The sequence below is a fragment of the Ranitomeya variabilis genome, chromosome 4 (assembly GCF_051348905.1).
Source record: "Ranitomeya variabilis isolate aRanVar5 chromosome 4, aRanVar5.hap1, whole genome shotgun sequence".
In the NCBI taxonomy this organism is placed as follows: domain Eukaryota; kingdom Metazoa; phylum Chordata; class Amphibia; order Anura; family Dendrobatidae; genus Ranitomeya; species Ranitomeya variabilis.
In genome coordinates this window covers 416,293,217-416,317,762 of record NC_135235.1, presented here as the reverse complement: position 1 = coordinate 416,317,762, position 24,546 = coordinate 416,293,217, and the positions used below count along the sequence as shown (strand labels likewise).

Genomic DNA, 24,546 nt, shown 5'->3' with positions numbered 1-24,546 from the left:
GGTTGAGATTAGGGTTAGGGCTGTGTTGGGGTTAGGGTTGGAGTTAGAATTGGGGGGTTTCCACTGTTTAGGTACATCAGGGGGTCTCCAAACACGACAGCCAATTTTGCGCTAAAAAAGTCAAATGGTACTCCCTCCCTTCTGAGCTCTGCCGTGCGCCCAAACAGTGGTTTACCCCCACATATGGGGCATCAGCGTACTCGGGATAAATTGGACAACAACTTTTGGGGTCCAATTTCTCCTGTTACCCTTGTGAAAATAAAAACTTGGGGGCTAAAAATCTTTTTTGTTGGAAAAAAATATATTTTTTTATTTTCACTACTCTGCATTATAAATTTCTGTGAAGCACTTGAGCTTTCAAAGTTCTCACCACATATCTAGATAAGTTCCTTAGGGGGTCTAGTTTCCAAAATTTGGTCACTTGTGGGGGTTTCTACTGTTTAGGTACATTAGGGGTCTGCAAACGCAACATAACGCCCGCAGACAATTCTATCAAAGTCTGCATTCCAAAATGGCGCTCCTTCCCTTCCGAGCTCTGCCGTGCGCCCAAACAGTGGTTTACCCCCACATATGGGGTACCAGCATACTCAGGACAAATTGGACAACAACTTTTGGGGTCCAATTTCTCTTGTTACCCTTGTGAAAATAAAAATTTGGGGGCTAAAAAAATCTTTTTTGTGGGAAAAAAATATTTTTTATTTTCACTACTCTGCATTATAAACTTCTGTGAAGCACTTGGGCATTCAAAGTTCTCACCACATATCTAGATAAGTTCCTTGGGGGGTCTATTTTCCAAAATGGTGTCACTTGTTGGGGTTTCTACTGTTTAGGTACATTAGGGGTCTGCAAAGGCAACATAACGCCCGCAGACAATTCTATCAAAGTCTGCATTCCAAAATGGCACTCCTTCCCTTCCGAGCTCTGCCGTGCGCCCAAACAGTGGTTTACCCCCACATATGGGGTACCAGCATACTCAGGACAAATTGGACAACAACTTTTGGTGTCCAATTTCTCTTGTTACCCTTGTGAAAATAAAAACTTGGGGGCTAAAAAATCTTTATTGTTAAAAAATATATATTTTTTATTTTCACGACTCTGCATTATAAACTTCTGTGATGCACTTGGGCATTCAAAGTTCTCACTACACATCTAGATAAGTTCCATGGGGGGTCTAGTTTCCAAAATAAGGTCACTTTTGGGGGGTTTCTGCTGTTTAGGCACATCAGGGGCTCTCCAAACGCGACATGGCGTCCGATCTCAATTCCAGTCAATTTTGCATTGAAAAGTCAAATGGCGCTCCTTTGCTTCCGAGCTCAGCCATGCGCCCAAACAGTGGTTTACCCCCACATATGGAGTGTCGGCGTACTCAAGACAAATTGTACAACAGCTTCTGGGGTCCATTTTCTCCTGTTACCCTTGGTAAAATAAAAATTTGGAGGCAAAAAGATCATTTTTGTAGAAAAAATGCGATTTTTTTATTTTCACGGCTCTACGTTATAAACTTCTGTGAAGCACCTGGGGGTTTAAAGTGCTCACCACACATCTAGATAAGTTCCTTAAGGGGTCTAGTTTCCAAAATGGTGTCATATGTGGGGGGTCTCTACTGTTTAGGCACATCAGCGGCTCTCCAAACGTGACATGGCGTCCGATCTCAATTCCAGCCAATTCTACATTGAAAAAGTAAAACGACACTCCTTCTCTTCCAAGCTCTGCGGTGCGCCCAAACAGTGGTTTACCCCCATATATGGGGTATCGACGTACTCAGGAGAAATTGCACAACAACTTTTGTGGTCTAATTTCTCCTGTTACCCTTGTGAAAATAAAAATTTGGGGGCAAAAAGATCATTTTTGTAGAAAAAATGAGATTTTTTATTTTCACGGCTCTACGTTATAAACTTCTGTGAAGCACTTGGGGGTTCAAAGTGCTCACCACACATCTAGATAAGTTCCTTAAGGGGTCTAGTTTCCAAAATGGTATCACTTGTGGGGGGTTTCCACTGTTTAGGCACATCAGGGACTCTCCAAACGCGACATGGCATCCGATTTCAATTCCAGCCAATTCTGCATTGAAAAAGTCAAACGGTGCTCCTTCACTTCCAAGCTCTGCGGTGCGCCCAAACAGTGGTTTACCTCCACATATGGGGTATCGACGTACTCAGGAGAAATTGCACAACAACTTTTGTGGTCTAATTTCTCCTGTTACCCTTGTGAAAATAAGAATTTGTGGGCTAAAAAATCATTTTTGTGAAAACAAATGCGATTTTTTTATTTTCACGGCTCTACGTTATAAACTTCTGTGAAGCACTTGGGGGTTCAAAGTGCTCACCACACATCTAGATAAGTTCCTTGGGGGGTCTAGTTTCCAAAATGGTGTCACTTGTGGGGGGTTTCCACTGTTTAGGCACATTAGGGGCTCTCCAAACGTGACATGGCGTCCGATCTCAATTCCAGCCAATTCTGCATTGAAACAGTCAAACGGTGCTCCTTCACTTCCAAGCTCTGCGGTGCGCCCAAACAGTGGTTTACCTCCACATATGGGGTATCGGCGTACTCAGGAAAAATTGCACAACAAAATTTGTGGTTAAATTTCTGTTTTTACACTTGTGAAAATTAAAAAAAATGGTTCTGAAGTAAAATGTTTGCAAAAAAAAGTAAAATGTTCATTTTTTTCTTCCACATTGTTTTAGTTCCTGTGAAGTACGTAAAGGGTTAATAAACTTCTTGAATGTGGTTTTGAGCAGCTTGAGGGGTGCAGTTTTTAGAATGGTGTCACACTTGGTTATTTTCTATCATATAGACCCCTCAAAATCACTTCAAAGGTGATGTGGTCCCTAAAAAAAACATGGTGTTGTAAAAATGAGAAATTGCTGGTCAACTTTTAACCCTTATAACTCCCTAACAAAAAAAAAATTGTTTCCAAAATTGTGCTGATGTAAAGTAGACATGTGAGAAATGTTATTTATTAACTATTTTTTGTGACATATCTCTCTGATTTAAGGGCATAAAAATACAAAGTTTGAAAATTGCAAAATTTTAAAAATTTTCGCCATATTTCCATTTTTTTCATAAATAATCGCAAGTAATATCGAAGAAATGTTACCACTAACTTGAAGTACAACATGTCACGAAAAAACAGTCTCAGAATCAGCGGGATCCGATAAAGCGTTCCAGAGTTATAACCTCATAAAGTGACACTGGTCAGAATTGTAAAAATTGGCTCGGTCATTAAGTACCAAATTGGCTCTGTCACTAAGGGGTTAAACACCTCTCAGCCATGTGGTCCACCATGGCCAGAATATACTGTAAAGAATGTCTCTAGCCCAATTACTGTGCATACAGTGGAGGTTCTCTGAGCATCAATTCAACAGATACAAAGCATGTCTCTACATAGCTAATTGACCATTGAGGGTGCGACCACTAGGAACCCCACCAATTCTAAGAAACTGGCTCTGTAGAGCCCTTCATGAATAGAGGTCAAGCATCCGCACCTTGGTTCTATTCATTTCCTATGTGACTTCTAGAGAAAGTTGAATGCTGTACTTGGACCTATAGCAATCAGTAAGTTACCTTATCACCTAAAAACTAGCGTAATAAACCTTTTTAGACAATCCATTCTCTACATGAGATCCTAAATTATGCAAGTGTGGCAGCTGACAAACCTGACAATAACAACTGCAAGAAAAATAGGGAGCTCTATAGGGCCCATTCAAATAAATGAATGACCAGGAAATACATGTTTACACTAAGGATCCGATTCATCCAAAAAATTGGCGAAAAAAACACTTGGAGCAGTTGCAAGGCATTTGCGCAACTTTTCTTGTTTTCATACCAAGCTCTGGCAGCTCTGTCAAAGTAGGTGGAGCTGGTGGAAGTCAGAACAGGGTGTGCCAACGCTCGGTCCTTAGAGGGGTTGTGCCACGAACAAAAGTACATTTTAATCAACAGATCTTGGAATAAAAATAAATTTCACAATTGGATGTGTTTAAAAGAAATGTCCCTGTGCTGAGATAATCTCATAAATGTGCCTCAGTGTAATGGCTGTGTAGGAACATGGTCTGATCATACCACAGCTACTGGCCAAGGGAGGACGCAAAAGAGAGTATACAGACATTACAGCACTGGACAGCCATTTTCAGGTCTCTCCAGAGATGCTCAATTGGGTTTAGGTCAGGGCTCTGGCTGGGCCTGTCAAGAATGGTCACAGAGTTGTTCTGAAGCCACTCTGTTATGATCCGGTGACCTTGGAGCCGCATGAAAGACTTTCTCAGGAGTAGGTGGTACCTGTACTGACCGCAAACCCTAAACTAACACCGCAACTAGAAGTAGCCGTGGGATGTACCTAACACGTCCTAGACACCTCGACACAATGGAAATGGGAATTCTATCTTGCCTCAGAGCAGAACCCCAGAGGATAGGCAGCCCCCCACAAATATTGACTGTGAGTATAAGAGGAAAAACACACGCAGGCAGAAAAACAGGATTTAGCAAAAGAGGCACTTCTAGCTAAACAGAAAAGGATAGGACAGAATTCTAAGCGGTCAGTATTAAAATCCTAAAAATATCCACAGCAGATAATACAAATATACTACATCTAACTAAAGACATAGAAAGTATATCTGCATCTCCTGAGAATCCAGCATGACTGAAAAATCCAAACAAAGTCTAAGCTGGACAAAAACACAATGAATTGCACTGAATTGCAAAGCACACTGCATGTGTGCACAGAGACAAAAAAAAGACACTTATCTTAGCTGAATTGGAAGCAGGGCATGAGGAGCCAGAGAGAGATGCAATCCCTCCAAGTAAAATGGACAACTGGCATGGACTCATGGATCCTGCACACCTAAATACCTAATAGAGCTGCAATCAGAAGAAACACCTGCCCGGATTACAACCCCAAGACAACTGCACTACCACCAACAACTACCGGAGGGAGCCCAAGAGCAGAATTCACAACACCACTCCTTTGTTATTTTAGTTGTGTGCTTAGTCAAGTCTGAGGTCCAGAGCACTCTGAAAGAGGTTTTCATCCATGATATCTCTGTTCTTGGCCACATTCATGTTTCCTTCAATGGCAACCAGTCGTCCTGTCCCTGCAGCTGAAAAACACCCCATAGCATGATGCTGCCACCACCATGTTTCAATGTTGGAATTGTATTGGGCAGGTGATGAGCAGTGCCTGGTTTTCTCCACACATACCGCTTAGAATTATCACCAAAAAGGTCTATCTTCATCTCATCAGACCAGAGAATCTTATTTCTCATAGTCTGGGAGTCCTTCCTGTGTATTTTAGCAAACTGTGGGCTTTCATATATTTTGCACTGAGGAGAGGCTTTCGTAGTGCCACTCTGCCATAAAGGCCCAACTGGTGGGCTGCAGTGATAGTTTATTTTGTGGAGCTTTTTCCCATCTCCCCACTGCATCTCTGGAGCTCAGCCACAGTGATCTTGGGTTTCTTCTTCACCTCTCTCACCAAGGCTCTTCTCCCATTATTGCTGAGTTTGGCTGGACGGCCAGGTCAAGGAAGACTTCTGGTGGTCCCAAATGTCTTCCATTTAAGGCTTATGGAGGCCACTGTGCTCTTAGGAACCTTGAGTACTGTAGAAATTCTTTTATAACCTTGGCCAGATCTGTGCCTTGCCACAATTCTGTCTCTGAGCGCCTTGGCCAGTTCCTTTGACCTCATGATTCTCATTTGGTCTGACATGCACTGTGAGCTGTGAGGTCTTATATAGACAGGTGTGTGCCTTTCCAAATCAAGTCCTATCAGTTTAATTAAACACAGCTGGACTCCAATGAAGGAGTAGAACCATCTCAAGGAGGATCACAAGGAAATGGACAGCATGTGACTTAAATATGAGTGTGTGAGCAAAGAGTCTGAATACTTATAACCATGTGATATTTCAGTTTTTCTTTTTTAATAACTTTGCAAAAATTTCTACATTTCTGTTTTTTTTCAGTCAAGATGGGGGGTGCAGAGTGTACATTAATGTGGAAAAAAAATAACTTTTTTAAATTTACCAAATGGCTTCAATGAAACAAAGAGTGAAAATTTTAAAGGGGCCTGAATACTTTCGGTACCCACTGTATATTGTGCTATAATTTAGGCTGTAACTTAGGACTAGTGCGGGAGAAGAAATATAATGTAATTACTGTCGATCTGCTGTGTATATCACTATGTCTATATATGACCACCTGTAAAATGGTGTTCAAAGGTGAACATACACTAAAGAACATATTCCTGTACTGCTATTAAAGCCATAACTCTGTATCCACCCATTTACAGTTGTGTGAAAAAGTGTTTGCCCATTTCCCGATTTCCTATTCTTTTGCATGTTTGTCACACTTAAATGTTTCAGATCACCAAACAAGTTTAAATCTTAGACAAAGAAAACATAAGTAAAAACAAAATACAGTTTTTAAATGAAGGTCTTTAATATTAAGGGAAAAAATCCAAGGAATCCAAACCTACAGGGCCCTGTGTGGAATAGTGATCGCCCCCTAAACCTAATAACTGGCTAAGCCACCCTTAGCAGCAACAACTGCAATCAAGTGTTTGCAATGACTGGCAATGAGTCTTTTACAACGCTCTGGAGGAATTTTGGCCCACTCCTCTTTGTAAGAATTGTTGTAATTCTGCAACATTGGAGGGTTTCCGAACATGAACCGCCTTTTTAAGGTCATGCCACAGTATTTTATTCAGATTAAGGTCAGGACTTTGACTAGGCCACTCCAAAGTCTTAATTTTGTTTTTCTTAAGCCATTCAGAGGTGGACTTGCTGGTGTGTTTTGGATCATTGTACTGCTGCATAACCCAAGTACGCTTCAGCTTGTGGTCATGAATAGATGGCCAGACATTCTCTTTCAGGATTTTTTGATAGACAGTAGAATTCATGTTTACATTTACAACAGCAAGTTTTCCAGGTCTTGAAGCAGCAAAACAGCCACAGACCATCACATCACCACCAACATATTTTACTGTTATAATGTTAATTTTCTGAAGTGCTGTGTTACTTCTACGCCAGATGTAATGGGACATACACCTTCCAAAAGGTTAAACTTTTGTCTCATAAGTCCACAGTGTATTCTCCCAAAAGTCTTGGGGGTCATCAAGATGTTTTCTGGCAAAACCTTTATGTTTTTATTGCTCAACAGTGAGGTGGGGGGGGGGTTTCTTGTAACTCTGCCGTGCAGGCCATTTTTGCACACTCTCTTTCTTATGGTGCAGTCATGAACATTGACCTTAACTGAGTAAAGTGAGACCTACAGTTCTTTGGATGTTGATGTGGGGTGACCTCTTGGATAAGTTGTTGCTGCATTCTTCAGGTAATTTTTGTCGGCTGGTCACTCCTGGGAAGGTTCACTACTGTTCCATGTCTTTGCCATTTGTGGACAATAGCTCTCTCTGTGGTTCACTGGAGTCCCAAAGCTTTACAAATGGTTTTATAACCTCTACCAGACTGATAGCTCTCAATTATTTTGTTTCTCATTTGCTCCAGAATTTCTTTGGATCGCAGCATGATGTATAGCTTTGTCAGGCAGGTCCTATTTAAGTGATTTCTTGATTGAGAACAGGTATGGCAGTATTCCGGCCTGGGTGTGGCTTGGGAATTTGAACTCAGCTTCCCATATATGTGATAAACCACTTAATTTATGTTTTAAGGGGAGGAGGGGCAATCACTTTTTTTTTTACACGGGGGCCTGTAAGTTTGGATTTCTTTTTCCTTTAATACTAATGACCTTCATTTAAAAGGGCATTTTGTCTTTACTTGTGTTATCTTTGTCTATTATATAAATTTGTTTGGTGGTCTGAAGCATTTACGTGCGAGAAACATGCAAATGAATAGGAAATCAGGAAGGGGGAAAACACTTTTACACACAGCTGTATATATCAAGGTCAACATCAAGGGTTTTTTTGAAGATCAAACTGCAGAAGCACACAACTCCCCTGCCACTCAGTTTCGTACTTGCCAAGGGGTGGTGTACTCCTGAAGATTGGCAGTTATAACTGGAAGCATCTGAGTCGGATTGAAGCTGTATTGGATACAGCAATTTGGACGGCTTCTTATCAGCATTTGCACACTCTATAGTAAAGAGCTTGAAAGGGCTGCAGTCATTGCCTAGGACGCTAGCAACCTACAAAGGTGGCTGGTAACCTAAGCAACAAGTAGTATACTATATTATTTAAAATCCTCTGTCAATTTATGTTACTGAGACAACTCCTTAAATATTTTAAAAGTACACATTTTCATTCTTTGTATATACCCTCTCTACACTAATTTTAATGCACAGATCTACCTTAGCGAACATTTGCTTGTACAGTATTTTAAGGGAATACTGTCCTTATTCTAGCTGCCTCTCTTTAGAAGCAGGATAGATTTTGTTAACTGAGGAGGACAATTCTGGGACAAGCATATCCCCTACACTTGTTTTTTCCTGGACCTGCAAAAATAGACCTAGCTTGTAGCAGGGAGGGAAAACACACAGGAGAGGACCCCTATTGAAGAACAATATATGGGCCCTTTGACGTTCAATACTGTATCTCATGATGCACATCTGCTGTGGAAGTTGGCCCCATTGCCTCTTGGGGCCCCTGTGCAGCTGCCCAGGCTGCATCAATGGTATGGCCGCCCCTGCTTTAATGAGATTATGGGCGCAGTCAGACGGACGTACAACATGGACGACAATCGCAACGCAGTGGCTGTCCTGACCCGAGCGTGACAGCTTCATGTATTTCTATGTAGCTGTCATGCTTGGGTCAGGAGAGCTGCTGGCCAGTCCAAGCATTGTGAAGTGATCGTTGTCCATGTTATACGGCCATCTGACTGCAAGGTAGGTTGTAATTCTGAAGTGCCTTAACGTTCCCTTACCTGGCAATGTGCGGATGTGCATCACTACATGCCATGTGCAATGGAGTCCAGCCATTTTCATCCCTCTGTTCTATGTCAGCACCGTATTTCACTAGTAGCTTCACACACTCTAGATTGCCAGAGAGGACTGCTTCATGCAGAGCACCCATGCCTGCGGGTTGAGAACAAGTGTCAGCTGCAAACGTTCAACAGCTTTTATTTCTATAAAACATACAATTGGATATATAATATTACAGTATATACACTAAAATATTCTCATATTTAACATTATCCACCAATGTTGTAAATGTAATGACTCTCCGCTCTACTGCGCAGTTATGTCAAAATGAGGCAGTATACATATGTGATGTGTTACTACCCCACCCCATCATAAATAAGTCTAAGGCTGTGTTCACATGTTGCGTTTTTGCAGTGTTTTTTTTTTTGCTGTTTTTCTTTTTAATGCAATTTTTAAGTTGCATTTTACAGTACCAGCATAGCCTATGAGATTTCAGAAATCTCATGCACACACATTGGAAACCATGGGTAAGTGCAAAAATGAAACAAAAAAACGCAAGTATCAGTTTTTGCTGCGTTTTTGGTGTAAAAGCCTAGGAAGTTGCATCATGCTTTTTTTTTTTGGGGGGGGGGGGACTAAACGTTATCAGCATGCACAAGAGACAACAAATACGCAGCCAAAATTTAGAAACACCTATTTTTTTGTAAGCAGCGTCTTTACTGCCAAAAATGCAGGTTTTGCCTGTGGAAATAAATGCAGCAAAAATACAACGTGTGAACATAACCTAAGGCTACACTCACAATGCCGTATAAGGCCGGTTTCACGTGTCCAGATAATTCCGGTACCGGAGAAATTGGTACCGGAGTTATCCGTGTCCGTGTGCTCCCGTGGTACATCCGTGTGGCACACATGCAGCAGCTGTGTGCCGCCCGTGTGCCACCTGAGGACCACACGGACCGTGCAGGAGAGACAGCGCTACAGTAAGCGCTGTCCCCCCCGCGTGTGGTGCTGAAGGCGGCATTCATCTCTTCTCCCCTGCAGGAGAGAAGAGATGAAAGATCAAGTTTTTGTTCTTTTTTGTTAAAAATAAAGTTTGAAGGTGACCTCCCGCCTTTCATTCCCAGTGCGCCGCCCGGCCCCTTGCAGAGAAATACCCAGCTCCCGCGATGTCTCCACTCTCCTCTCAGCGCTGGCAGCTTGTCCTGTGTGAGCGGTCACATGGGACCGCTCATTACAGTGATGAATATGCGCACTCCGTGTTCTCCGTGTGCAGGACGTATTGCTGTACAGGACACACGGTCCGTGAAAACACGGAGACATGTGCATAGACCCATTCATTTGAATGGGTCTACGTGTGTCAGTGTCTCCGGTACTTGAGAAAACTGTCATTGCACGTACCGGAGACACTTACGTGTGAAAGAGGCCTAACATGGCCGAGTGCTATGAGATGATTTATCGCATAGCACTCAGACCAATGTTATACTACGGGCCAGTGCAGATCTGTGATCATTTTCTCATGCTAAGTGTGGCTCCGATATTCGGATCGCATGCATCCGTACAAGTCTATGGGAGTGTGTGAAATATCGAATTGCACTCTGATCTCATTTGAGTACAGTCCTATGAACGTGCAAAGAGTCAATGGAGAAGATGGACAAATTAAGTTCTCCGTCTTCTTGGCACCTGTGCTGTGATTCTCTCATGTGAGAGAATCGGATCACACTCAGATGACACTCAGATCAATCTCTGAGCGAGTTGGAGCCAAGTGTCAGCATAATCGACCCTATTCTCTCATAAGAGAGAATATGCGCCAGTGTGAGCGAGCCCTTATGGGCCAGATAGCAATTGGATCATGATACAAGCACAAACATTTCTCGTAGCTCTCTCAGCCATGTGCAAGAACCTCACGGTATCTTCACACAGACTGTTTTGATGAGGTTTTTGGAGCACATGCTTCGAATACTTTGTGAATAAGCTCCCTAATGCTATACTGCATGTGGTACTGTTCTTTCCACGTTTTATTGGAAAACAAAAGCAACATGTACATTTTTGAGTTGTTTCTGTCTGAAAAAAAAAGCTCCAAATTAGACTACTGAATAAATCAAGAAAAAAGCACCTCATACACAAAAACTTCAGATTTCAAAGTTAGATTTCTGCTAGAAAAAAATCTTGTCCAAATATTCTGTGTGAATTAACCCAAAATGTAAAGACTTCATGTGTCACCATAGATTCTGTATCCTTCATATTTATATAGTCAAGAGTTCTTTCAGGATGCCTTTTTTTGCTTTTTGTCTTCTAAAGGTTGCAGGGGAGGTTTGCACAAAGATTCAAGAAAAATTCAAGACATTGAAACTGTAGCTCCACTGTATTGTACTCCAAAGTCTGGCGTCGCACTACCGTAGAATATGGGCGAGTGCTATGCGAGAAAACATCGCATAACACTCAGACCAGTGTTAATCTATGGGGAGCTCACATCACCGTATTTTTTCTCTGGCGTATTCAATGTGTGTGTGAAATCACAGCAGGCTGCAATTGTACACGTATATCGCCCGAGACTCGCCAATGGGTCCAAGAAAAACTTGAACGCCATACGGACCGTCCATGTAGCGTGCGACAAACAAGCACACATTTTCCTGAAGGCAGGAAATTGCATCAGGCAAAAACAGGAAGCTTGGCATGCAGATTGTCCTGGAAACCACTAAAAAAGCCAGGAACACACCTCCACGGATCCACAATCACTGGGTAAGGCTCCGAAAACATTGAGACAAGACCCAATGTAGAAGAACCCGCTCAGTTGTGTTTAAGGTTAGGCTCTCACACATTTTTGTCACAAACCAGCAAAAAGAGGACACCAGAAGGGACTTGATTTGAAAAATTGGAGGAGGGAACTTCTTGTTAATCCTTCTTGTAAAGCCAATTTATGGGCTTCTTAATTAGGTTTTGATTAATTTCCGACCATTGAGCCCATTTAATTTAATGGGGAAAATCAATGATAAATGTAAAGCCCTACACATGTCATACGGATGTCATATGGATAAATGGCTGAGAGAAAATCGCATCATCGCATTGCAAACGCATTACACACGGATGACCATACGGAGAACACTCGTGCCACTCTTGGCATGGAGACGGGTCGATTTTTCATACGTTTAGTGTGACGCCGGCCTAAGGTATGTTCTCACTGAGGTTTTTGAGGAGTTTTTTTTTTAACAGAAATTGTCTTACAAAAACTGCAAAACTCCTCAAAAATTTGGAGTTTCTACTCCAAAAACTTTATCAACATCTCAGTGTGAGCACACCCTCAGGCCGGGTCACACTAGCATATGACATCCGATGGGATATCCTAATGACCCTTGGCTCCTGCTCTGCTGCGAGTGCGAGCCGAGTGTCAGTGCTCCGATCTTCTCGCATGACAGGATCGGAGCACAGCTGCGGAGGAGGCAGAGAAAGTAATTTCTCCATCTCCTCTACTGCCGGTGTAGGTGGGAATCGCACTGCACTCAGGTGATATCTGAGTGCAATGTGATGTTTCATACACACCCAACTTATATGGATGCGTGAGTTCCGAATTTGGCATGCAATTGTAGCATGCTGCGTATTTTTCCTGTCCAATCAGAGCAGGAAAAAAAGTCATTGTGAAAAGAAGCGAAATTACACAAACTTTTTTTTAATTTTCCTTTTCCTTCAGTCATATTCACATGTCCATGAAGCACAGGCAGTACTTGGATCCCAATATCCAGCTTAACTGCGGGGGTCTCCTGATTTGATGCAACACATGCAGGGATTGCCTATTTGTTAGGCAATCCCTGCATGTGTTGAGCCTGTCGAACAGTTGCGAGACATGCAGTTGCAGAGACTCGAACATATTTTTTGAGCACGCCAAAGTCAGTCGATTAGCACCTGAGCATGCTCAGGTAATACCTTAGCACGTTTGCTCATCACTACTAACTACCTGATATATGCCTATATATGCCTATAAGGCTACAGTCACATGACCGTATATTGTCCCATCTGAGAGAATCATGCCGATTATACAAATCACACTCTGATAAGAGTGTGATCGTAGTATTATCTGATTGTCTCTGATGAAGAAAAGATTGACAAAACAATGTCTCCATCTCCTCCATTCTGTCCGTGCACAGAAATTGGACCGCAGTCAGATGTCATCCAAGTGCAGTCCAATGTTTTCCATGGACTCATTGACTTGCATGGCCAAGTGAAATCCGCTAATTAGATCCAATTTGGCCATGCTGCAATTTTTTCCTTGGACAGTCTAACATTGTCATGGTCCCAAAGACTACCAATGCTCCGGGTGCAATCCAATGTTTTGTCGGATCACACTCAAACTGAAAATATGGTCGTCTGCACGAGCCACACGGTTAGCTCAGGTTTTGGAGATCAGGCAGTCAGACCGGGTATTGCAATCAGAGCATGGGGCGGTGTTTCTCGGACTTGTGAAACCATTTAAGAAGCAGAATTTTAATGCCATCACCAGTCCTCTCCATAATTAAGGTCAGTTTATTAATTAACCTTTGACTATAGCTTAAAATGTATTGCCAATTTTCAGTTGTTAATTTGACTCAAGTCAGGGGAGAAAATTAAGATAAGTGCTCTCTTTCTTCTTTGTTCCCCAAACATTTAGTGAATTGCTATTTAAGTAATGCCTAATAAATGCAATTAAAGAGTGAGCCAAGTGAAACAAGACCTAATCAGATGTTGTATACCACCATTAAATAGAAGGGAGGGTGCACACATGAAGCTATACCGATCATTACCTATATTCTGGAGGTAAATGGTTCTAGGAGTAAATAACACATCCAAAGCGGCGTGAATTCCTCTCTACAAATGCAAAGCCTTGCATTATTCTGCCTCCATTACAGAAGGACATATATCTACTACACCCAGATTGTTGAAATTGCTCACACTTTGAGGTTCCGCGTGAATGTTTTCTTGTAGCAATGCTACAACAACAGCAGATAAACAACTGTCACATACGGCTCCGATGTCAGTAGTGGAGCGTCCCTGGCAAATATGCCCAAGACTGGACAAGTCCCAGGAGTCGGGGAGCAATGGTGCATAACATTTCTGGCTATTTTTACTTATGGTTACCATTACATCATTTCCTTACTTAATCAAAAACTCATATTTCACTTGAAATGAGATCTATTCCTCAAAGCGGGATGAGACATGATGCCCTCACCTGTTAAGTAGATTGTGTCCATCGTCACCTTTCGAGCTCTTATAAATCTCCCAACTTGCTCCAGGTCACCCTGTCGGATATGATCCAGAAAAAGCACATCATTTGGAAAACGCACAGTCCGTGTCGACCTCAGACTGCGTGAAGGCCTATGGGAAGAGTAGTACTTCATCTTGAGGATGCCGTGATCGGGGGCTGCGGAAGGTGAACTTAGCGCCAGCGCTGTCAACTAAGTTATTTTCACTAAAGCAGAATCCGGTTTCTCTCCTTTCCCACAAATTGTGGTAAATTCCCAAGCCACCTTTAGGGATTGTAACTCTGCAACACAGATCCGAATACTGATTACCAATTCCACCCATAGAGCAGCGGCACACAAAAACCCCTTTTTATAGCTCTGCCTTCCCATCTATTTAAGGGACTCTCATCTCATCGCACTGTAAGGCAAACGACCAGTGCAGACGCCCATTGCAGTTCAAGAGAGGCTCATCTTACCGGGTCAACTGATCATGAGAGCAGCTGCTACTCAGAGCTTCCCAGGGTCACAGGCGAAATACAAAAATTGGCAGCAAGTTTGGGGTGGGGAGAGTGCTACCACAGTAATCAGTGAGAGCAAGGTAGACATGATCAGACAGTTATCTGTCCACCCACAAAGTAGGAGGTTAGAAGGTGCCTCTCTAAATAGGGGTCAACAAAGCTAGGTCAATCCGTCTAGCCAGGTCTGAAATGATACACATCACAGAAAAGTGCGAAGGTAATCTTTAATCCTGGAGCAAAATGGCTCCCCTAGTGCCAAGAAAGAAATCTCCCCGCTGACAAATGGTACATGGTTGAAATTGCAAGACAGAGTATGAAAAGAATTAGAAGACCTTAATGCGTATGGCTTGAAATAGAAGGACAAACCTTACAAAATAAGTCACAAATGATTTCACGATCAACTAAACCGGTTGTTGAAACTATTTCAACCTGTTGAGCTCGAACGTAGAATGACAGTGACCGATTATATGTGGACTACATGTCTATGACGTTGCAGAGGAAACTAAGAACCTATGATTATAAAGTTTATAAGAACCTGATGATTATGTTTTTTTAGACTTTTAGAGTAAAAACCTGATTTTCACACTGAAGAAACTTTTTACCCTTTCTCTGATTTATCTTCAGTCCCAGCTTGTCCTTGAGCTGGAGAGATGTGTTATCTGTGCCAGATTAGTTGCTAATGATGTAAAGCCTCATATAAAAGTCTGTAGCTGTGTAACAGTGATCCCTAGCTGTGGATTGGGCTTATATAAATATACTTTTGAGCTCATAGCCAGCCACATAGTTAGTATAGTTGTCCGTCAATCACTTGTTCACTCAACAATTATTCCTCCAGGCTCCCCATGTAGACAACTGAGCGTGCATATGTCTGAATCATCCTTAGATGAAAAGCAACCCCCAAATATGAATGGTCTCAGGATGCTTTATAGTTCTCACCTTATTTTCTCCAATCATTATTCCAGATGCCTCAAACAGTATGAAGCAGGCTTCATCAGAGAAAATAACTCCCCCCCCCCCCCCACCTCCCACTGCAGTCCAATCCTTGTACTTCCTTCAGAATGTCAGTCTATCTTTGATGTTTCTCTTGGAGAGAAGTAACTTCTTTGCTGCTCTTCTTGACACCAGTCCAGCCTTTAAAAACTTTCGTCTCGGATGTACAGACACCTGCCTGCTGTCATTCCTAAGCAAGATCTGCACTGGTGTTGAATAAATCCCATAGCTGAATCCTTTTTGGAAGACGGTCCTGGCACCTGCTGGAGTTTATTAGGTGCTCTGAAGCCTTCTTCACAGCAACTGAACTTTAATTTCCGACTTTGATGATCTAATAAATGGTTGCTTTCAGGCCATGTGCACACGTTAAGTATTTTTCGCGTTTTTTTCGCGTTTTTTCGCTATAAAAACGTGATAAAAACGCGAAAAAAACGCTTACATATGCCTCCCATTATTTTAAGTGTATTCCGCATTTTTTGTGCAAATGTAGCCTTTTTTTCCGCGAAAAAATCGCATCGCGGAAAAAAAAGCAACATGTTCATTAAAATGCGGAATTGCAGGGGATTCCGCACACCTAGGGGTCCATTGATCTGCTTACTTCCCGCACGGGGCTGTGCCCACGATGCGGGAAGTAAGCAGATTATGTGCGGTTGGTACCCAGGGTGGAGGAGAGGAGACTCTCCTCCACGGACTGGGCACCATATAAGTGGTCAAAAAATAAGAATTAAAATAAAAAATAGTCCTATACTCACCCTCGATGTCTTCCCGCCTCCACTGCATGCTGTCGCTTCGGTTCCTGTAGCTGATGTGCAGCGAAGGACCTTGCCGATGACGTCACTGTCCTGTGATTGGTCGTGAGCGGTCATGTGACCGCTCACGTGACCGTGACGTCACGGAAGGTCCTGTGCGCACAGACCAGCTATAGGAAGAGGAACGGACGCCGGTGAGGAGATGTCTGGGTGAGTATAACCATTTTTTTTATTTTTTTTATTATTTTTAAACATTCCATCTTTTACTATAGATGCTGCATAAGCTGCATCTATAGTAAAAAGTTGGTCACACTTGTCAAACAGTATGTTTGACAAGTGTGACCAACCTGTCAGTCAGTTTTCCAAGCGATGCTACAGATCGCTTGGAAAACTTTAGCATTCTGCAAGCTAATTACGCTTGCAGAATGCGAAAAAAACGGAAAAAAAACGCAAAAAAAAAAATGCGGATTTCTTGCAGAAAATTTCCGGTTTTCTTCAGGAAATTTCTGCAAGAAATCCGCAACGTGTGCACATACCCTTACAAACAGCAATGTCCTTGACTGTAAAGCCCTTTTAATGCAAACAGTGATGACTGCACATGTTTCATTAGAGATAACCATTTTATCATTAGAGATAACCTGAAAACCCACCTCTTCAGGAAAGCCTACAGGCTGCACTGACCCAGCTGCCTGTTCACCACTACCAGAGCTACCGCCTCACCAACAGCGGAGCTCCTGCAACCCCCAACCTATTGTCTCCTTCCCCACCATCCTGTGGAATGTAAGCCCGCAAGGGCAGGGTCCTCGCCCCTCGGTATCAGTCTGTAATTGTTAGTTTGCTTACTGTAAGTGATATCTGTTATTTGTATGTAACCCCTCCTCATGTACAGCACCATGGAATGAATGGTACTATATAAATAAATAATAATAATAACACTATGTAACAAAAAAAAATTTATTTTTTGTTCTTGGGTCCAAAGTGTGTTTTCCTAATCCGTTATGCCTAAAACAAATAGAAAATAGTTGTTGTTCCACAAAAACTTTGCTTCTGTGATCAGGACAATGAAATTTTGAAATTTGTCTGTTTACGGGAAAATTCTCGATTTGTATTTAATACTGAGTACTCTTCTAGAATATTGTTGAACTGCTAGAATTGTGCAGAAATTTCTACAATTTTCCAGAATTATCTAGAAGTTTTTAGAAACTTTTAGAACTTTCTAGAACGTTCTTGGACTGTTCAATTGTAGTCATACAAGTATAAAAGCACAGGTGACTCGAACCAACATTTCAGTTTATGTTATTGCTGAGTAAGAAAATAACGAATCATAATTAAAGAGCAATTATTTGTTTTAGATGACATCAGGAGGTTTGCACGACTCCGCAGATTCATTTTGCTACGTGTGTGGGCAATTTATAAAGACAAGAGCTAGAAAGTATTCCGTGAAAGCATGTCATAAGATGTGCGAGGCCTACAAGGCATATTTCGGCATGCCTATCGGGGATCAAGACAAGTCCTTGGCACCTCATTTCACTTGCGAATATTGCAAGAAAACTCTTGAAGGTAAGGTAAACAATTGCTGCTCATTTAGATGGCAGTGCTTTATTTTGTAGAATTTCAGATTTAGCTCTAGTACAGTTTAAGGAGTTGCAATCGACAAAATTTTCACATATGTCAATGCACTATAGTAAAATATGTATTAAGTAATGTGTAAAATGTCATGCTTTTAAATGTATATAATTATATCTGCTATATTACAGGTTGGTACATTGGAGAAAAGAGAGCCATGAAGTTTGCTATCCCACAAATTTGGCAGCAACCGACCGACCACTCAAGCAACTGCTACTTCTGCATGGTGGATCCTGCCAAATATCGCACAGGCAAGAATGCACCTCAGATCTTTTATCCAGACATTCCTTCTTCCATTGCCCCAGTACCACACTGCCCCGAGATGCCTGTTCCAACTCCCTGAAGAGGGATCAGCTATCTTCAGGAAAAAGCTGCAAGTCAGACAGTGAGGAAGATATTGGAGATCAAGATTACGTTTTCACAGATGCGGTTGAGGAGAGAAGGCCATACTTTCCTGACCAGAAAGACGTCAATGATCTGATCAAAGACCTTCGTCTTACCAAGTCCAATGCTGAGCTTCTGATATCCAGGTTCAAGCAGTTGAACTTGTTGGATGAAAGTGTGAAAGTCACAGATCAGAGAAAGCGTCACTAAACATTTTCCAACTTCTTCAGTTGGGAAGATGGGTTGTGCTTCTGCAACAATGTGGCCGGTCTTTTTGAGGCTATAGGTATCACCTATAACCCGAGTCAATGGAGCCTATTCATAGACAGTTCATCCAGGAGCCTCAAAGTCGTGCTTCTTCACAACAGGACAGCCATGACACTAAGGCGCACTATCACAGAAAGGACTGGCCACAGCGGACCGAGTTCTCTGTAGTGAAGAGCATCATCAAGTGGGAGCCGCTGATAAAACCTCTGAAGGTGCTGATGCCACCACTGCACATCAAGTTAGATCACATCAAGCAATTTGTCACGGCTCTTGACAAGAAGTAAGCAGCTTGTAAGTACCTCCAAGATCTCTTTCCAAAGCTATCCGAGGCAAAGGTCAAGTCTGGTATCTTCGTCGGACCGCAGATTAAGAAGATCAAGAATGTCACGAGTTCGCCAAGCTGCTGAACAGGACGGAGAAAGCGTCTTGGAACAGTTTTGTTGCAGTGGTTCATGGCTTCCTGGGTAATCACAAGGCTGAATACTAGGTGCAGTTGGTTCAGACTCTCATAAAGAATTACGCCATAATGGGATGCAGAATGTCTCTCAAAGTCCATAACCTTGACGCTCATCTTGACAAGTTCAAGGAGAACATGGGAGCTTATTGAGAGGAGCAAGGCGAATGCTTTCATCAAGATATATTGGACTTTGAACATCGTTACCAAGGATAGTATAAGGAAAACATGATGGGGGACTACATTTGGGGGCTTCTCCGAGAAAGTGATTTGCAATACACTCGCAAATCTAGAAAAACTACTCATTTCTGAACCTTTTTGAGTGATTTTTGACTGTCTTTGTCTATTTACCATGCAAGTGTTTTTTATCAGACCGCATGAACGAAAATATAATAATTTCATTTTTTTGACACAATAAATACGAAATTATTCTGGCCTGTGGTCATAAAATCAAAATTTGTGCTGAATGTAGTCATTTTTCCATAGTCTTTAAATATAAGCAGTTGAAATATTACACTTGGAAGCCAGGAACAAAAATTGTGTTACATAGTGTAATAATCAGAAGAAGATAATGATCTCAAGCACCATCCCTCTTTAAAACAATCATTCTCTTCTTATAGTTCAGTCCGTTTGACGGAGTGGTATCAGCTGCCTTGTCCTCAATATCACTTTCTCCTGAGCTAATGAGAAGATCACTGAAATGAGGTTAGTAGGTCATTTTTGTGGCAGAACTGAAAATCAGTGAAAATTGGGTTTACATAATTAAGCTAATTTTCATGGCAAGGAATAACTGCATTTTTTTTTTTGCAATTCATTTGAGCACTCTTCATAAAAATCTAGAGTTAATGCAAACTGCCACTATAAAAACTGGGCAGCAAACAAAATTTGCATCAGTCTCAAAACTTTTTTGGCCACAACTTGATTAATAACAATGTTGTCCTTAATATGTCTCCTCGATCAGCAACCCGTCACCATCTAGCTGTGGGAAACTCTGGGAGGTTTTCTATGGGTCATGGGCAGACTTATCGCATGTGCAGCTGGTGCGGCTGCAACGGGGCCTGGAGGTGGAGGGGGGCCCCTGCAGGGTGACTAACACTGAGGGCAATCTGGCCTGTTTATCCAGCCTCGAGGCTTTCGGGGGCCCCTGGCCAGATTGCCCTTATGTGCGTCAGGCAGGGAGCAATCCCTACAGCTCCGCTGCCTACAGAAGAAAATGGCAGTGGAGCGGAGCTGCTGGGATCCGTCCTGCTTCCTGCCCACACTCCCTGTCTGACAGCAGCACAACTGCATGACGTCAGCATTCAGCGCACTTCTGTGTCAGAGAGAAAGATGCTGCGGCTGCGGGGAATGTGTGGAGAGATAAGTGGTGCTGGGTGTATATATTTCTGTCTGTCTATCTGCGGGGAATGTGCGGAGAGGTGTGTGGTGCTATGTGTGTCTTTCTGTGTCTGTCTTTGTGTGTGTGTAGAGGTGAGTTGTTTGTATGTGTGTGTAGGTAATGGAGAGAGCAATGATGTGGGTGATGGAGAGGGCAGTGATAGAGGTGGTGGGGGAGGAGGCAATGATGGAGGTGGTGGAAAGGGCAATGATGGGGATGGTGGGGGAAAAGGCAATGATGATGGTGGTGGAAAAGACAATGATGGTGGAAAGGGCAATGATGGGGTGGTGGGAAGGAGGCAATGATGGAGGTGGTGGAATGGGCAATGATGGGGTAGTGGGGTAAAAAGCAATGATAGAGGTGGTGGAAAGGGCAATTATGGAGTGATGGGGAGAAGGCAATAATGGAAATGGTGGAAAGGGCAATGATTGAGGTGGTGGGGAGAAGGCAATGATGGAAATGGTGGAAAGGGCAGTGATGGGGGTGGTGGTGAAAAGGACAATGATGGTGGTGGTAGAAAGGGCAATGATGAGGTGGTGGGCAAGGAGTCAATGATTGAGGTGGTAGAATAGACAATGATGAAGGTGGTGGAATGGGCAATGATTGGGTGAAGGAGAAAGCAATGATAGAGGTGGTGGAAAGGGCAATGATGAGAGTGGTGGGGAGAAAGCAATGATAGAGGTGGTGGAAAGGGCAATGATGGGTGTGGTGGGGAGAAAGCAGTGATGGAAAGGGCAATGATGGGGTGGTAGGGGAGAAGGCAATGATGTAGGTGGTGATGAGGACAATGATTGGGTGGAGGGAGAGAACAATGATGGAGGTGGTGAAGGTAATGATGGAGGTGGTGGAGAGAGCAATCATGGAAGTGAAGGGGAGAGCACTGATTGGAGTCATGGAGAGGGCAATGATGGAGGTGGTGGAGAGGGCAATGATTGGGGTGGGTGTGAAGCCAATGATGGAGGTGGTGATGAGGACAATTGTTATGACCCCAATGGCGAGGGTCTCAGAGGAACGTGGAAGTCTGCAGAATACAAAAATCCAGCTCATAGGGCAGTGGTAACTGGGTTGACCATATATCTACTCCTAACGCCAACACTAGAAGTAGCCGGGGATCATTCCTACGTTGATTCTAGATGACACGCGCCAGCCGGAGAATCTAGCTACCCCTAGTAGAGGAAAACAAAGACCTTTCTTGCCTCCAGAGAAGGGGACCCCAAAGCTGGATAGAAGCCCCCCACAAATAATGACGGTGAGGTAAGAGGAAATGACAAACACAGAAATGAACCAGGTTTAGCACAGAGAGGCCCGCTTACTGATAGCAGAATAAAGAAAGGTAACTTATATGGTCAACAAAAACCCTATCAAAATCCACACTGGAAATTCAAGAACCCCCGAACCGTCTAACGGTCCGGGGGGAGAACACCAGCCCCCCTAGAGCTTCCAGCAAAGGTCAGGATATAGATTTGGAACAAGCTGGACAAAAATACAAAACCAAAACAAATAGCAAAAAGCAAAAGGCAGACTTAGCTGAAATAACTGGAACCAGGATCAGTAGACAAGAGCACAGCAGACTAGCTCTGATAACTACGTTGCCAGGCATTGAACTGAAGGTCCAGGGAGCTTATATAGCAACACCCCTAACTAACGACCCAGGTGCGGATAAAAGGAATGACAGAAAAACCAGAGTCAAAAAAACTAGTAACCACTAGAGGGAGCAAAAAGCAAATTCACAACAGTACCCCCCCCCTTAGTGAGGGGTCACCGAACCCTCACCACGACCACCAGGGCGATCAGGATGAGCGGCATGAAAGGCACAAACTAAATCGGCCGCATGAACATCAGAGGCGACCACCCAGGAATTATCCTCCTGACCATAGCCCTTCCACTTGACCAGGTACTGAAGCCTCCGCCTGGAGAGGCGAGAATCCAAGATCTTCTCCACCACGTACTCCAACTCGCCCTCAACCAACACCGGAGCAGGAGGCTCAGCAGAAGGAACTACAGGCACAATGTACCGCCGCAACAAGGACCTATGAAATACATTGTGAATAGCAAACGACACAGGAAGATCCAGACGAAAAGATACAGGATTAAGGATTTCCAATATCTTGTAAGGCCCAATAAAACGAGGTTTAAATTTGGGAGAGGAGACCTTCATAGGAACAAAGCGGGAAGAAAGCCATACCAAATCCCCAACGCGTAGTCGGGGACCCACACCGCGGCGGCGGTTGGCAAAGCGCTGAGCCTTCTCCTGTGACAACTTCAAGTTGTCCACCACATGATTCCAGATCTGCTGCAACCTATCCACCACAGAATCCACCCCAGGACAGTCAGAAGGCTCCACATGACCCGAAGAAAAGCGAGGATGGAAACCAGAGTTGCAGAAAAAAGGCGAAACCAAGGTGGCGGAACTAGCCCGATTATTAAGGGCAAACTCAGCCAACGGCAAGAATGTAACCCAATCGTCCTGATCAGCAGAGACAAAACACCTCAAATAAGCCTCCAAAGTCTGATTGGTTCGCTCCGTCTGTCCATTAGTCTGAGGATGGAAAGCAGACGAAAACGACAAATCAATGCCCATCCTACTACAAAAGGATCGCCAGAACCTGGAAACGAACTGGGATCCTCTGTCTGACACAATATTCTCAGGGATGCCATGCAAACGAACCACGTTCTGGAAAAACACAGGAACCAGATCGGAAGAGGAAGGCAGCTTAGGCAAAGGAACCAAATGGACCATCTTGGAGAAGCGATCACATATCACCCAGATAACGGACATGCCCTGAGATAGCGGAAGATCAGAAATGAAATCCATGGAGATATGTGTCCAAGGTCTCTTCGGGACAGGCAAGGGCAAGAGCAAACCGCTGGCACGAGAACAGCAAGGCTTAGCTCGAGCACAAGTCCCACAGGACTGCACAAATGACCGCACATCCCTTGACAAGGAAGGCCACCAAAAGGACCTGGCCACCAGATCTCTGGTGCCAAAAATTCCCGGGTGACCTGCCAACACCGAGGAATGAACCTCGGAAATGACTCTGCTGGTCCACTTATCCGGGACAAACAGTCTGTCAGGTGGACAAGACTCAGGCCTATCAGCCTGAAATCTCTGCAACACACGTCGCAGATCCGGAGAAATAGCTGACAAGATAACTCCATCTTTAAGAATACCAACAGGATCAGCGACTCCAGGAGCATCAGGCACAAAGCTCCTAGAAAGAGCATCGGCCTTCACATTCTTTGAACCTGGTAAATACGAGACAACAAAATCAAAGCGGGAGAAAAACAATGACCAGCGGGCCTGTCTAGGATTAAGGCGTTTAGCAGACTCGAGATACATCAGATTTTTGTGATCAGTCAAGACCACCACACGATGCTTAGCACCCTCGAGCCAATGACGCCACTCCTCAAATGCCCATTTCATGGCCAACAACTCCCGATTGCCCACATCATAATTTCGCTCGGTAGGCGAAAACTTCCTAGAGAAAAAGGCACAAGGTTTCATAACAGAGCAACCAGGGCCTCTCTGCGACAAAACGGCCCCGGCCCCAATCTCCGAAGCATCCACCTCAACCTGAAAGGGAAGTGAGACGTCAGGCTGGCACAAAACAGGCGCCGAAGTAAACCGGCGTTTCAACTCCTGGAAAGCCTCCATGGCAGCAGGAGCCCAGTTAGCTACATCGGAGCCCTTCTTGGTCATATCCGTCAAAGGTTTCACAATGCTAGAAAAATTAGCGATAAAACGACGGTAGAAGTTAGCGAAGCCCAAGAACTTCTGAAGACTCTTAACTGACGAGGGCTGAGTCCAATCAAGAATAGCTCGGACCTTGACTGGGTCCATCTCCACAGCAGAAGGGGAAAAAATGAACCCCAAAAAGGGAACCTTCTGTACACCAAAGAGACACTTTGAGCCCTTGACAAACAAAGAATTTTCACGCAAAATTTTAAAGACCAACCTGACCTGCTCCACATGCGAATCCCAATTATCAGAAAAAACCAAAATATCATCCAGATAAACAATCAAAAATTTATCCAGATACTTCCGGAAAATGTCATGCATAAAGGACTGAAAAACTGAAGGCGCATTGGAGAGCCCAAAAGG

The 24,546-nt window shown here is 43.4% G+C and overlaps 1 protein-coding gene across 3 annotated transcripts in view; it reads right to left on the bottom strand.

The window, feature by feature from the left end:
- PPP1R27 (protein phosphatase 1 regulatory subunit 27) overlaps positions 1–16,400 on the bottom strand; it is a 45,068-nt gene extending 28,668 nt beyond the window's left edge. Inside the window, exons 1-3 of one of the 3 annotated variants that reach the window (XM_077257583.1) lie at positions 16,339–16,400; positions 14,066–14,380; positions 8,871–9,021 (exon numbers count right to left, since the gene is read on the bottom strand). In XM_077257583.1, coding sequence (XP_077113698.1) covers positions 8,871–9,021; positions 14,066–14,234 — 320 coding nt within the window. In that variant the 5' untranslated portion in view covers positions 14,235–14,380; positions 16,339–16,400. Of the gene's footprint in view, positions 1–8,870; positions 9,022–14,065; positions 14,450–15,532; positions 15,563–16,338 lie in introns of those variants that run through there. The other 2 variants (XM_077257582.1, XM_077257581.1) reach the window with 2 other exon arrangements.
- Between the last annotated feature and the right edge of the window lie 8,146 nt (positions 16,401–24,546).